This window comes from Hetaerina americana, unplaced genomic scaffold (genome assembly GCF_022747635.1).
Source record: "Hetaerina americana unplaced genomic scaffold, ioHetAmer1.1.p SCAF_31, whole genome shotgun sequence".
NCBI lineage: Eukaryota > Metazoa > Arthropoda > Insecta > Odonata > Calopterygidae > Hetaerina > Hetaerina americana.
The window spans coordinates 4,847,519-4,863,191 of record NW_027286886.1 but is presented as its reverse complement, the minus strand read 5'-3'; the positions used below and the strand labels follow the sequence as shown (position 1 = coordinate 4,863,191).

Below are 15,673 nucleotides of genomic sequence, written 5' to 3'. Positions count from 1 at the left end.
TGGAATTTTTTATGTCGGGAAACATGTACGAGTGTTGAATTCCGGGGTCGTGACACTTTCTTGATTGTCAATGATAAAGAGGTCGAGGAGTGAGCCGTTGGGAACGATAAACAATCGCCATCAGATGTATCCTTCCCCCTATCACCAGGGGTTCTCGGGGTGTTGGAAGCCCTTGATCCAAGGATTATGAGAAGAGGGCGTCGGTGACGTGGGCGGGGTAAGGAAGGACAGTGGCCCGAGGTCACGTGGGAATAGGCGAAATGGTAGGGACTTGAGCTAGATTGATATTCAAGACCAGGTCATCTGTCCTCTTCTTTTTCGGTTCGCCTCCTTCCATTGACGACTTTCCCTCCCTCTGGCATTTACCTCCAAGCTAAGGGGGTTGCGGGGACCGAGCAGCCGGGTTCGTTAAACGGGTTGCTGGGGCATTAAAATGGTTGCCGGAAGTCTCGTAGATAGTGAATGTCGTCATTTGGTCACTTAAGGACGAAAATGGCAGCTTTTTCAGAGTATTGTCTAAAATCCTATTCATTATAGCTTCGGTTGCCAAGTTCAAGAATACCATATGGTGATTATATCCAAAATGGATCGTCTCTATCTTTTCAGATACAGCGAATCTTGCGTGAAGAGGCGGACCTCCAACTATGGGGCTTCGCCTTCTCGTCAACTTGCAAGGCGAGCATCTCTACGCACGGTACAACCATTTAAAAAATCAAATTCAGCACTTGAAGAAGGAAAGCGAACCAAATAACAAACACTGTAAAGCACTGAAAAAATCACTCGTGTACACTCCCTCCCCGCTACGAGCACCTGTCGGTAGCAAAAAAAGGAGTGTAAGATCTACACAAAGAGATAAGGTCCGTCTTAAACCAGTAAACAAAAGGAAACAAGGCAAAACGAGAGCATGAGTTCGGCAGTTCTGCTCTCCAAATCCCGGTGGCCGACGCATCGGTCGCCGGCGAAAACATACTGGTCCTTCCTCCACAAGCTATCGAGAAAACGTATATAACATTGAAATCTGCGGGGTTTGATGCAAACAACTGCCCCGATTCTTTGGCCAGGAGATGGCGCTAGGGAGGTTTCATCCACAAAAGAAGAAATGAACGAGGACACAAGAGGAAAGGGTATAAGGGAAAGCAATCATGACATATCATAAAGAATAGGAGCAGCGCGTTTCATGGCACGCATAGCCATAAGAAGGAAATCAGCCACATTGGCCAAATATACATTTACGTACGAAAACCCACCAAATGGCAAACACACATTCATCTACATGCATATAGTTATAAGGCAAAGGGATAGGAACACTTTTAGTTTTTTCTACACAAATATAGTGGGAAAGAAGCAGAGATTCGTATTCTGTTGTAAGACAGAGTTTTATTAATATTTGGCCTACCCTCATGGAATTCATAGGTCGGGCGTTACCAAAGGAAACGGGGGGGGGGGCAAAGCCAAGCCATAAGCTAAGAAATTGTATGTCCTTCATCAATGGTCCAATTGCTCCACGGACCAATTGGACCATTGATGAAGGACAACCTGGAGAACAAGGACAGTAAAAATTTCCCTGAGATCAACTTTTCCTTACGGATCTATCGTACTTCCCATTTTCTCACTCCAATTAAATGGCTTTTTTAACTATCGTAATGCGTTTGCTATATTTTTATAATAATCTCGTGGTAAAGGCGCTTCCCATTTAATGATGTATTTATGGCGGGTTACGCTGAGATAAGTTTGCTTCATTTCCTGCTCACTCGGTTTTAAACGATAAAAATGTTGAGGCAAATTGGATGAAAAGAAAAATAAGACCCGAAAAGAAATCGTTAAAACGGGTTAATATAGAGAGAAAAATACGAGAGAGGGGATGACAGGAGATAAAAAGGGATTTAAGGGGAACTTTTAGATGTGGGGCTTAAAATAAAATACTTCGTACATAACAAGGAGGTATGGTAGCCTAATGGATAACAGGAGGAGAATTAAACTGCAGATGCGAGCATCTCTGACTCAAACTCCAAATGAAGCCATTTGACACACTCGGAACAACACAAGCAGAACGATTAATCTAAGAATACATGGGCTGAATAAAAAAATTCGCCTTCACACGCGACCTCAAATGAGGGAAAATGTGGGATATACAAGAAAAAATGTTTAAGGGATGCATATTTGAGTTTGCTGCGTGTGTGTACTCTCTCCAGCGCACGTACGTCAGTAAATGTTATGCCAGACAATCATTTTATTAAACAATGATTTTTCATGTACATTTTCTCATGGTGGTTAGCAATATAATTAGCATATTAGGTCATCATCATATTGCTTTTGAAAAAGCAACTAAAAAGAAGCACATATGTTTCTTTGAAAATTATGAATTTAAGGAGAATAGGGGGTATTATACCAGTAAGAAGAATGGGACACTGATTTCCGGAGAGACCAATACATAAAATACATTTTCACGGTCATACGTTGTTATCAAAATAGTAAAAAAACATTAAGTAAGAAAATTCGAGAAACCCAATAATATTTGTAAGAGCTGGAATGAAAAAACATCTATCCCTTGAGAAGGTGACCTCCCACATAGGTTCTAGGCGCCTTACCGGGTACAATGTTGGCGCATCTGCTACGACTGAGTCCCACAGATAATGGAAGGAGACAGAAGCGGGAAAAGTCAATTAAAGCCAACGAGGTACATAGTCAAACTACCATTCCAATTCACAGATAAATCCAACTGTACTGAGTCCTATACATCCACCAGATGCTCAGGTATATTGCATTAATAAACCACATTACCTCGACCCGAAGGCTGGTTTTACAGCTAAGGGTATAGCTCATCTAGTAAGCACTAAGCCAAACGGCGTATGAAATTTACACATCAGGGTAGGGGGGTCAGTTCCTTTCCCCGTCCCGCATTTGGTTTCCCAGGACTCATATCGTACCCGAAAAAGCACTCAGCTTTGGTGTAGTTGAGGATGCCCAGAGTGGTCCTCATACCTGGGCCCTCCGGTCAGTAAGCTAGCGCTCTACTCAGGGAACTACTACACCCCATTATAATGAGTTCATTATTTTGCGTTAAAGTTTTGAATTAATAAAGTCGGAGAAACATCAAAGAGCTAACTTCTGAAACATCTAATTGCTGATGGGAGAAATGTGCACCTAAAAATCACTCTAAATTGTAACAGAGATTGGAAAGATGTAGGTTTTTCTAGAGTAAAACGTGATTCATTGATACCTTTTTGTCCAAATCGAAGAAGAGTATATAACAAGTTACCAAGGAAATATTGTAATAATGGCTATTCTTTGAAGAAGATCACCTGGCAGTCAAAAGGTGATTCCTCCATTTGTTATTTGCATATAACATCCTGGATTGGACAAAAGATGTCAGTGTAGAATTATGAAGGCCAGGAAAGATGAGAAGGAAGTTGAATTGTGAGATGAGATGCTCCAAGGCAATCCTAGAATTGGAAATGTAATAATAATATGTATGTAAATAATGCATTAAATTTTCCAGACACCTTTCCTAGTTTTCCGAAGTCATCTCAGGTCTTCTTCTGTAACTTAGTTCTCGCTTTGATAAAAGTCTCCATCTAGCCGTTGTACCTAATATTACTACGTACCCTGCCCCTCTAAAACAAATTATCTAATATCGATCATATTCCCCATTTTCCGGTTTAATAGAGGAGAATCAAACTGCGTTTTCCAGTTTTGGTACAATACAGCACGAGTTTTGACCAAACGTAATAAATATTCCGATTCGATATTGGAGCTGCAAGGGGAACAAGGATATCCAAGGTGGGTTGAAGTCAGCGGAAAGTACGCTCTCATAGGGAGCCACAATTACTATTGCCTGGAGCATTGCGTTCAATTCATGTCTCCCACAGGGATGAATACAAACATTTTTTGCCTCGTATATAAGCACTTTTAAAGAGTATTCTCTGAATAGGATATTTTCTTGAGAAGCAGGAGGGAATTTATGCATTGCGTGGAAAGGATCTCTTTTTATAGACTAAGTAATCAACCCGAAGGTCAGTTTGAAAGGTGATAGTAGAATTCGCCCATTATCAAGCCCGACGGCGTGTGAAATTCACTCATCAGGGTAAGGGGACCAGTTCTTTTCCCTGTGCCGGTTATGGTTTCCTGGCAAGATCTGGTACCCGTAAAATCATTCAGCTCGGGTGTAGCTAAGGGTGCTCAGAGAGGGTTACACTGGAATCGAACCCAGGCCCTCCAGTCAGTAGTCCAACGCTCAACCCCTCGACTACCCCGACTCACACACACACACATACATTGTATATAAGGAACTGGACCCCCTACCCTGACGTGTGAAATTTACACGCCGCGGCGCGCCGCTGGGCCTAGGACTGGGTAAACTCTATCATCACCTACCGCACCGACCTTCGAGTTTATTGTTGAGTTTATGTTCGATGCATCATTCATCAAAGTTATTTGATGAATGATGCATCGAACCTGACTGAACTAGGGAAAAATTTCCCCAAATGGAGAAGAAAGGTTTTGGCCAAGGAAGACGTGCGGAAATAATCCTTGGAGAAAAATATTTCACATGGTTTCTGCGGAATTCCTATGCCATTGCTATTTGTTTCGTCACAGATTGAGAATGAGAAATATGATAACAGTCTAAGAGTAGCCTATCGGATCCCGAGGACCCAATGACTATCATGGTTGTTAAAAAATATTTAAATTACTGTTTGCTTCATAGTTCTACCCGAAAAATTTAAGGGATGCTGTGTTCACTGATTATAGCCTTGCCTTAGTGTAGGTCTCCTACCTAAGCCAAGCGCTATAGTTTTATAGTAGTTATTTGAAGTAAGGTGTCGTGGTAGTCCATTGATAGAGCATTGGGCTACTGACCGGAAGGCCTGGGTTCGATTCCTGGACGCACCTTTCTGGGTACCCTTAGCTTCATCCAAGCTGTGTCGGGTGCTAGAACTATCTGGAAAACAATATGGGACACAGGGAAAAGATCCGTCCCCCTAACTCTGATGTGCAAAGTCACACATCAGGGTTGCTGAGCACAGCATTAGGTAACTCTGTCAACACCTGTTAAACCGACAGATGTTGGCAAAACCTTCGGGTTGATTAGTGTTTATGGTTTTTCTATTTGAAATAAGAGGCACTTTTGGATTACCCCAATGGCCAGCTGTACAATGTCGTGATCTATCAGTGTCTAAGTCTTCCTCAACCTTCAATCCCCGTCTAATAATAACTGAAAATCTTAAAAGGCTTTATCAACATACGCTATTTTTAAGAACCACGTGCACTCTATCTCCCATCTTTTATTCCAAATCATTCATTTTTAATTTCCTATACCTGACCCTACATTTTCTTGCCTTTCACAGCCTTCAGCATGGCGTTGTTTATTAAAAACTTGAGAATTCACTTTTTCCAAATTTTTGGGTTTCCCTCAAAAATTAGTCCAGCTATTTAGCAAGCCACCTGAAAGAAAACATGTAATCATAAATGTGTACATGGGCTCAACACATCAACAAGGGCTATACTGACAAAATATCAGCAAATAGTGTTTAAGGGTTACGATACGGAATGCTTTATTATATGACGCAATTCCTTCCTTTTATGCCCTTCATTATCGTCTTAACTATCGTCTTTCTAGAGTTTTTCTACCTGCCCTAATTTGTGTTCTTTCTATCTTATATTTGGCGTTAGGCCTGGTTGAGCATTATTACTCCAGATGTTTAATGTTTACATAAGTAGGGTAATTGACGAAAACAAAGAAAAGGCAAAAGGTAGCTTAATAAAACACTGGAAAAGGATGAGCGTAAGAAAAAACACTATACAAGAATACTGGTGGAATGGGGACGTTAATGAACGAGTACAACCTCAAGTGTATTGCAGTCAGAGTGAGGATAAAAGTGCTCAATAGGACTAAAGAAAGACACCATTGAAACACTAGGTAAGTTATATTACTTTAGGCAGTATTACTACGGCAGATGGGAGAAATAAAAGAAGATAGCCAGCAGAATGTCGAAGGCTTTCCACACGAAAAAAACCCTACGAACGTAAAATATAATCGTTAACATTTTAGGAAGAATGTTACCCAAACTAATGTATGGAGCTGAATTTTCAACAGATATGAAGGATGTTTAAGTTGAAATATTCTGAGAGCGCTGGGAGGGATAAGTAGAGCTGAAAAATGCTCAGAATTAATAAAAATATGCTCCTATATGCTAATAATGAGCATGAAATGATACATAAAATGAAGACAATTCTTAAGCGAGAGAAGAGGAAAGTCTAGAGAGAGGACTTATGAGAAGAGAGCACACGTATTGGACACACCCTGAAGCACAACTGTTCATCGAATACCATTGCTGAAAACCCGTGGGGGAAGAATTACGAGAGGATAAGGAAGGATCAATTACGAGAAGAAGGTGATGAAAATCGTCTAGGAAAATATTTTATTGTTTAAAAAATAACCCAAACTACCATAGTCGACCTTAGCCATTGGATAATAAACAGTTAGGTCAGTAGCATACACCAAAGTGCTACGTGGAAGGAACACACACAAAGCTGGGAATCTATGATCTTTGGGTTGGCAGAGGACGTCACCACACCGACATAATTAAGCTAAGAAAAAACGTTTGTTTCATTGTGATTGATTGCCATCCATTACCACCCACACTGATTCTACAATGAACTAAGTAATGCTTGTATTTTCCTCCAACATTTCATACATAATGGGGAGGGATATATTCTTAAAGGTTGTATTCTTCAAGGCTATGGAAGGAAATGGGCTGAAGAAAGCCGTAGTGGGTTGAAGTCAATGAATGAAGGAGTGAGCAATGGGCCGGGGGAGAACAAGCTTCCCACCCCCATAAGCCGCCCTCAACCAGCTAACTCATTTACTTAAACTTATCACCCATTTCCTAGCCCATGTACTATAGCCCACTGCCATAAAGAACATTGCCTTTCCCCCCTTCTTCCTCTCTCCTCCCCCGTCTGTTTTTCTTAACGGGACATAAGCAACATATTTTAAGGACACTTAATGACGTGACGCGATGAAATCCGGTTTGTTCGCCTGAAAAATATAGGAAACGTTTCTTCGTTTATTTCAATCATGGAAAAGTTCCACTAAGTGACACAGGACACTATTAAATTAAACATAAAATTAATCTCTCGAAAAGTTCATTGTCTTGATCAGTTCTAAACTCACTTTCATGTCAAGCCCCAACTATGACTACCATTCCATTTACTGCACGCATAAGTTAATCAATAAGTGTGGCTATGTTTAACCCTGTTGTACGATTTCTCGTATTTTGGACAACCTTTCTTATGTAGTGATATTCAGCTTTCGAATATATCGCTTATCCATACAGTTCATTACGATTTTCTTCAACATGATCATTTTCATAAAATTCCGTTGCATAATTAATGGCCCATTAACTCATCATTTGACTTGTATGACTTAAGAGGAAAAACCTGTAGCAAAAGTAAGAGTTTCATCAATTTAACATTTTTTCCTTATCGTCAAACGGTATATTTATTTCAGTTATCTAAAATATCGAGGAAGCAAGTTAGTTCAGTGATATGCATATACACTATGGATTTCAAGCTCTCCTTAGTCTCACTTGACACATTTATTGCCATTTTGAACGAAATAATCGTTTTTTTAAATATCTATCAAATATAAAGGGTTTCAATAAGCTCGCAGGAAATTAGTGTGAGATGTTGTATAATCTCTAACACAGAAGAATCAGTTTTGATTCAAAAGGAAATTCCTTTTTATTTAGACTGGAATTGATGCGAAGCATTCAAACTGTCTTATTTTTTTGACCCCCGAGGAGAAAAAAATCTACTGAAACACTTCCCGTAATTTTAATGGATGTTAATTTTTCCGATATTGAATTTATTTTCTAAAGTGTCTATATATTTTGTACAAATTAAAAATCCCTTTTTGAGGCTTCGATTGTTCTTCAGAATTTAGGGATTAAATTTGATGGATGGACTGGATGCACATCGTACACCTTTTGCGACGAAAAGTTTTTACATAATCAAGATAAAAATAATTTAAGGGCGATTTTTAAAGTAACATGCACCTAATAACCTACAAGACTAACCGTTTTCAATCCAACAAATCTGCACCAAAGCCCTTTTAAGGTTTTCATCTTTGTTTCACTGATACTGGAATCAGGATTTTTTAATAATTATTTTAACACAATTAAAAAATGAAATAAGGTACTCTTATGACCAAAATAAAACCCAAGATTTCTTTGAACATCCAGGTTAACGTTTGTCATATTTTTTTTAGATAACACGCCATTTTACTTCTGCAGGTAGAAGCATGTATGTATAATGCGTCTGCTATATCTCTGAATGCTTTATACGACGTGAATAACTGAGTGGAGATTATCTAAAAGGAAAATTAAATAAGTATCTCTGTTCAAGTAGCAACTCTCTAAACTAAGTTGCCCGTCTACTCAGTGTGAGGCAGGCTAGCTGCCCACACTGATACCACAGGGGGATAAAAAGAGACGAGAAGAGGATGCCGGTGGCATCCTCTTCTCGTCTCTATTTATTCTGTAGCTCCTGGCGGCAACCATGTTTAGTTCTAAATCGGCATTCCATGAGGTGTTATTGCTACTAGCCTTAGCCATCCAGGATTTCAGACACTTTAAGGCAGTATGACGAATGCAGTTATTTTTAATTCAATGCACATTTTCTTCAATCATAGAAACCTATTTCTATTTTCGGAGGTTTTAACGCTCGAAAATCATGCATTCGCCTATCAAAGGAATTTATAATTCGAGATATAAATCTAACCCCTAAATCTCTTCTTCCTGGCATTATCCAAAGAGACCAGCTTAGCTGTTTTATTAAAATATCACTCTAATACCATCTGTTTCTTTTCACTTGTACCCTAGGTTCGAGATACCAATGATGATAGGTAAATTCAAGCTCCCCCTCGGGTATAGCCAAGATTTGGAGTGCCGCGTCTTGGAGATCCCGTTTAAGGAGAGGCGGATCAGCTTGTTCATTCTTCTGCCGGACGACCTGGAGAGGGGCCTGGCGAGGCTCGAAGCTCATATGACCTCAGACACCATCAAGGCACTTTTCTCCACATTAAAGGTATTTTACGATTGGCCTGTCTCATCAAGACTTCATACTTCTCAATGCGGAGAAGTGAAGACCTCACTAAGCCCTCGTTGGAATTTAATTAGAGTGTGCAGTATTTTGTGTCGATTAACGAGGGCAGTCAGAACTACTAGTCATAAAATAAGTTTCTGACCTTGTGAGCAAAGATTACATTATCATATTGCAACGTACTGCATTAATTTCGTTTGATTTAGCATAAGTTGATATTTATAAATTAATTTTTTAAGCAATTTGAATCAAAATTCTGTAAAATTAAATTAACTGCGCTGCGCTTACTCAAATGCATATGCAAGGCGTAAGTTTACCGCTCATTGCACTGTGACGGTTTCAATTCAACGTCACGTAATTTTTAATTATGTGCAATGTCTAGTATCAAAGCGCGTTATTCCCTGGATTTTTCATTGGTACAAAAATTTAAAAAGTTATAAAAATATGCCGAAAAATGTGCAATTTTTGGCTTTGCAAGAATTGAAAGATTTATAAAGTTGATCTTAAAGAAGAAAAGAAATATTTTAATTAATTAGATCACATTTCACGCGTAATGAATCATTCAATATAAAGTTGTCATTGAAATTTAAATGAAAGATAATGAAAAAAACTACATTATTTAACACTAAGGTTAGTTTGATAGTCAAAGTAGAGCTCACCTCGTACTCAGCCCTATACGGCGTGTGAAATTCTCACATTAGGGTTTGGGGGGTATTACCTTATTAGTTGGCTACTTGTGATCTCCTTGGAAGATCTGGTACATGAAAAATGCACCCAGGGTGACAAAAGAAATCACATGGAATCAAATGTGATCCCTCCGGTAAGTAACTTAGTACTCTAATCACTGATCTACCAAGACCCCGTAATAAAACATTAAAAACTACTGATAGATTTGATAACTCATCAATTCTCTTTCCAAGTATTAACACTTTTGACTATGAGACTTGCATTGAGTACTAAGGTACTCCCTTATGGATCTCAATTCAGAGTAAGAAATAACCGTTCACTTATTTTACGCCATTGGTTGGGAGCTCAAAACACAGATTTCTCACCTTAAATGCCGTAATTTGAATCTTGGGATGCCTATAATATTTCACAGTGATCATCAGTTTAATCAAGGTCAAACTTTCTGTGAATGGTATGGTATGGTATGGTATGGTGAATCATGGTATTATAAACTTAATGCCAGGATCCTAATAGTGGAGTGAAATGCAGTTTCTTACATCCAATATGAAATTACTTACTGGGAAAGAAAGCTATTCCTGATTGGAACCCTAAGAGTTCATCAAAAGAAGTTGAAGTATTCATATCATAGTTTCAGAGTATCCTTTCTCTCATACGTATAGCCATAATTCCATTCTATGATTTACCAAATTTCTCTTTCCAGTATCAGCAGTGTATATCTTTTATGGGAAACTTGAAGAAAAATATAGCAACCATTAGATAGAACGTTGAAGTATGGAATCAAGGTGTTAAGACTATGCTGTGTGCTTATGTGTATATTTGTGTGCATGGTTACTCAAAGGTCAATTGTGTGTTCCTTTCTGGTCGCTTCATATCCAACTAGTGAAAATTGAAACTAAGGACGTTGCCATTAGTTTAGTTATATCAACTATGTCAATTAATTGATAGTTAGATTATTGAAAATGGCTCATTTATCTGAGATCAACGAAGAATAAATTGGTTAAGTAATTGTTAAACATTCAGCTTGACATTGGTTGTAAACATTCCATAATATTTGTCTAGTTTACTAAAGAGAAAAATCCTTGAAATTCCAGGTTTTCGGCAGTGTCATCAACGCATCATTAGATTCAATCCTATCAAACCAATGTAATTTTGTTTTTTTAGTAGGAGTCACTGTTTTTATTACCACGAATAATAAGTATTGGAGATGGGTATAAAACACCTTCAAATTTATGGAAATACCTTCTGCCAAATCTGTCGAAATATTAAATATTGGGATCTAGTACTTTTAGAAATTTTCCGTGAATATTTATTGATAATATATTCCTTTAATAAAAACCTTACATATTACGAGAACATGTAATACCAGAAGATGTGAAGATTTTAAAGGTAAAGATCACAATAAACTACTCCCTGATTATTATAAACGTTGGTTGTATTGAAAGAAGAAGTAATTTTAAATACTTTGGATGCGTATGTACTTGAAACAAAAATTAATTCAGAGAATTGGGTATCTGCTGAATAAGCATACCGTTGATGCTTTGAAAAGAGTTGTTATACTTAGGTTAACATAAGGAAAATTCCATGTGCTAAGTTTATAAAAATAGAAAAAGTACGCATCAGAAAATAAAACTGATACTCATTTGGAGAATTTCTGGAGAAGTGGAATTGGGAAAATTAAATCGAAAAACATGGTTATACAGCAGCAATTTGACGTTATATCCTATAGTATAGGCAACCCGAGGTAATGAGAAAAACTAACTTCGTGCTGCTTGAAAACATTTCCCGCCACAAAGTTCGCAGATGGGATGACGGCTGAGTTTTAGCGCCCACTAGTCGAACTTGTCGTGTATCTCGTGGCGGCCAGTCTCGCGAGCATTTCTGCGTCCTTTCAATTTAGTGGGGCGTCTGAATATGTAGTCCTTATCATCACAATTGGAGACAAAATTTATGTGCCCCTGAGTTTAGCGGTTATTATGAACTTCATTCATTTGAAAAGAGCTTACAATTGAATTCAGGTACTTGATTCCAAACTTGGTTTCAACATTGAAATCAGTTAAGAATAATTGGAGTAGCTGTTACATTGGGAGTTTCTTCAGTCAGTGCCATTGCGTGGCGAGGAAGGGATTGGGCTATTTTACTCCCACAGGAACAAATGGCTATATTTAAGATTTGTTTCTTTAGTTAATTTTCGATTGCACTCAGGAAAATGTCATATATTTTCTTCAGAATCTTTCTTTGCACTTTAAATTAAGAGGTTGTCCACATTTCAGACATTTAAACCAAGATAATTGGTAGTTATGTAGCTAAATTTGCTACTCATGAACAGATATTCTGTGGCTGGGGTTAGTATTGATGATAGTGCTCATACTTGTACGTATACGGCGGATTTTTCCTAGAAATATCTTCCCTGCACCTTGCAAAAACTATTCTACACCCTATTATGAAGAACAGCGCCGCTTCACAGATCGTAAATAAAAGCAATAGTGAAAGAGATATTATCAAATATATTTTTAGTTATTTTCAGCAACAGTGTATCAATATAAATCAATCAATATGAATCAATATAAATATCAATTATGAATATTTCTTTTTCAAACATTGATTAGCGGTCAAAATCCTTTGCGCTACTTTCTTAGGAATATCTTTACTCATTCAGTTGAAAGCTTGCACTAAATCATATACCAAGTTTGCACAAAATTTCTTAGCTTTAATGTAAACTCACTTCAAATCAATGAAGCTCGTAGTCTGGCGCTCAGCTTCGAGGTACAGAACATACTACCATCAGAGGTGATATAGAATTCATATTCAGGCATCCCACTACATCAAACGGACACATTATATTAGTGGCTCGTTATACTAGTCGCTGTCAGATATTCAGCTAGCTCGTGACATGCTTGGAGGATAGCATAATACAAGAGTCAACCCACTTAAAAAACATTTTGACAGGAACCTCCTGGGTTCGAGTTTGTACGATGGCTAGCGTACAAGCTAATCACCCGGAGGGCCCGGTTTTGACTCCTAGAGGTGACAGATTTTTTTCCGTGGGATCCCGATCCCTATTTAAGATACTTTGTGGAGAGCACTTAGTGAGTTCGCCCTCCGCTGGTTGGGACGTTGAACTGCGGACCCCTTGGCGCCTTCCGTTAAGAGTAGGCTAATGCCGACGCCGGGTTTCTCTCCATTCTTCCTCCTTCCCTATCCATCCCTAATGGCCATAGCTGTCGGTCGCCTCTCCTAAATCTACCACTGCTAAGAATCTCCCCCTGCAAGGGCACGGACATTTTTACATTTGCTCGGGTTGCCTATAATTTAGGATATCGTTGTGAATTGCTCTATTCCTAAAATATTGAACTAATGTTCTCTAACCTGTTAACTCTTGAGCTAATGCGCGATTTTTTTGCCACAAATAAGCTCATGAGCCGCAGTAAACCATGCACTTAGGATAATTTCAAATGCTCTGCAGCTGAGCTCTTATGGTATAACTGTGCAGGTTCAATCTACAATACACACTTCTCACACACGTAGCGCACCTCTTTCGTTTAGTCTCATCTCTAAAGATCCCATTGAGCTCGCACTTAATTTTCTTAGTTTTAAGGAGAAAAAGAAACCATCTGTAGCTATGCTGGAAGGCATACATACATGAAATTGAATTTTTCCTTAAAGTAATACCACGGAGATCTTCAAGTATTCCCCGATTTTTTTGTAATCTAAACTGAGACACTATCCTCATTAGATGAACTACTTACAACATATATGCAGACAAGAATTAATTAACATAAGGCTATAAGGGTAATGTCAGGATATTTTAGCCAACACACCCTCGTTCATTTGATGAACCCAAATTTTAGTTGTCTGTGTAGCACTCCGTTGGATCCTTTCTCGTTGGTAGATGGATGTTAATCATTTTGTAAATTAAGTTGATGAATCAAGGCTGCTATTAAGGTCTCTGAGTAATAGGCCTACTAAATCAGAGATCAAACCATGGAAAAAACGAAATATTAATGCATTTAATGGGATCACCGAACATATTGCCTTAAATACTTGAACATTACCCTTTAAAATATTCATAACTTCAATGCGTTAATTTGCCTTCCTAATACTTCAGCTTTATCAATCGATAAAAATTCATATACGAAACACTTCATCGTCACGAATAAGTCCAGTGATATAGGGGGAACGTGGTAGTTCAGCAAGTGGAGCCCTGAGCCTGGAGACCGAAGGTCCAGGATTCTATTACGGGTGAAGCCTCTGGGTGACCTCAGCTTCACCAAAGCTGTGTGATTTTTCGGAGACCTGATCTTCCTGGAAAATCATAGGCGGCAAACTTTCCCCTCCTCCAACCCGACCCTTATGTGCGAATATTACACGCTGTTGGACTTATCCGTCGAGTTAATAACCATGGTTTTTAACACTGATATGAAATATTCAAAATCCATTTCTGACCACCAAAATGGTCCTGGTAACTTATTAAAATCTCATAAATCAATTGTACCAATACAATTTCTTTTTTACATTAAATGCTGAATTTTAAATAACTTTGATAGGAAACACCATATTAAAGATATATGAGGCTCTTATTTTAACCTTGTAAATAATATAATTTTTGTTCCTAAGGACTTCGTTATTCATTCACGGATCATTCATTTGTTCAAAGTAAAATGAAAACAGCCTTAAAGTATGTATAATATAAAAATAACTCCATGACAGATGGTGCTTTAAACTCTATTTTTACCCCTGCTAACGTCTAGGGTATATAGTATAATCCAAGCGTTTTATCGGTTTGAAAAATATCAGCTCCTTGGTTCAGCAATGTATCATAGACACCAATATTACTTCATCACTTATTCAATTTAGAATCGGTGAAATAATGGTATCAGTAAGGATACATGGAGAGGAGGAAGTTGAGATGTCTTCAACTTTGGCCTACTAATAACAAAAGGCAACTGGGAGATAATGATTCTATGAACCAGTCAAGGGCCCGTGTTTCACAGATTAATCGTTTCCCATGCAATAACACATCTGAATGTCACTGAAATTTCTCAAAACCTTCGGTTATTCCATCCGACTCTCCAATACCCGAAATGGATTATCCCATTTACCATTTAAATTGAAACGCCAAATACATAAATGAGTAAATAACTTGATAACCATCCAGCAATATAATGAAGTATTTTCGAATTTTACACCATATCACCACCGTCGTTCTTAAAGCGATGGGTGACACTCAACACCTTGAGAGCTATAATATACTTAGCCTTCGACAAAATACCTTACCTGATGGAATAGCTGATAAAACTTCGCAAAAATCCATAATTATAGGTGATAATTTCCCCAAATATGTGAAGATACAGCTCTTATAATAGTGAGCCCTAAAGGCGTGTGATATTTGCACACGTCCATTACTAGGCCCAGTTATTTTTCATTTGCCTCCTATGGTTCCCAGGAATACCTAGTAGCCTACAAATCACACAGTACGGGTGAAGCTGAGGGTTCTCAGAGGCGTCACCCGAAATCGAATCCGGTCTCTCTGGTGAGTGGTCTAGCGCTCTACACACTGGATCTACCTTACATACAGAATTAGCCGGGCAAATTTGAGTTATAATTTCGATGTCCAATGAGTATCAACCGCTGTGCTGAAAGCAGTGGTCGTGCACTACTCCTCAGGATGAGATGGTGAATATCCGATTGCCTCGCTTCCGGGTGGCACGTGGCGCGGAGTTGGAGAGCACGCTGGTGGCCATGGGAGTCACTGACATCTTCTCTGCGGCGCAGGCGGACTTATCCGGGATGTCCGAGGACAGAGGCCTGCACGTCGGCGGCATCGCACACAAGTAAGCTCTGCAGAAACCCTTTCAATCCCTAGCCGCTCCCCCGTGATGACCAA

At 38.7% G+C, this 15,673-nt stretch overlaps 1 protein-coding gene across 1 annotated transcript in view; it reads left to right on the top strand.

Annotated features, from left to right (window-relative positions):
- LOC139691249 (leukocyte elastase inhibitor-like) overlaps nt 1-15,673 on the top strand; it is a 48,509-nt gene that overhangs the window by 27,879 nt on the left and 4,957 nt on the right. Inside the window, exons 2-3 of the mRNA XM_071588993.1 lie at nt 8,883-9,087; nt 15,454-15,620. Of these exons, the coding sequence (XP_071445094.1) occupies nt 8,883-9,087; nt 15,454-15,620 (372 nt within the window). The remainder of the gene's footprint in view (nt 1-8,882; nt 9,088-15,453; nt 15,621-15,673) is intronic.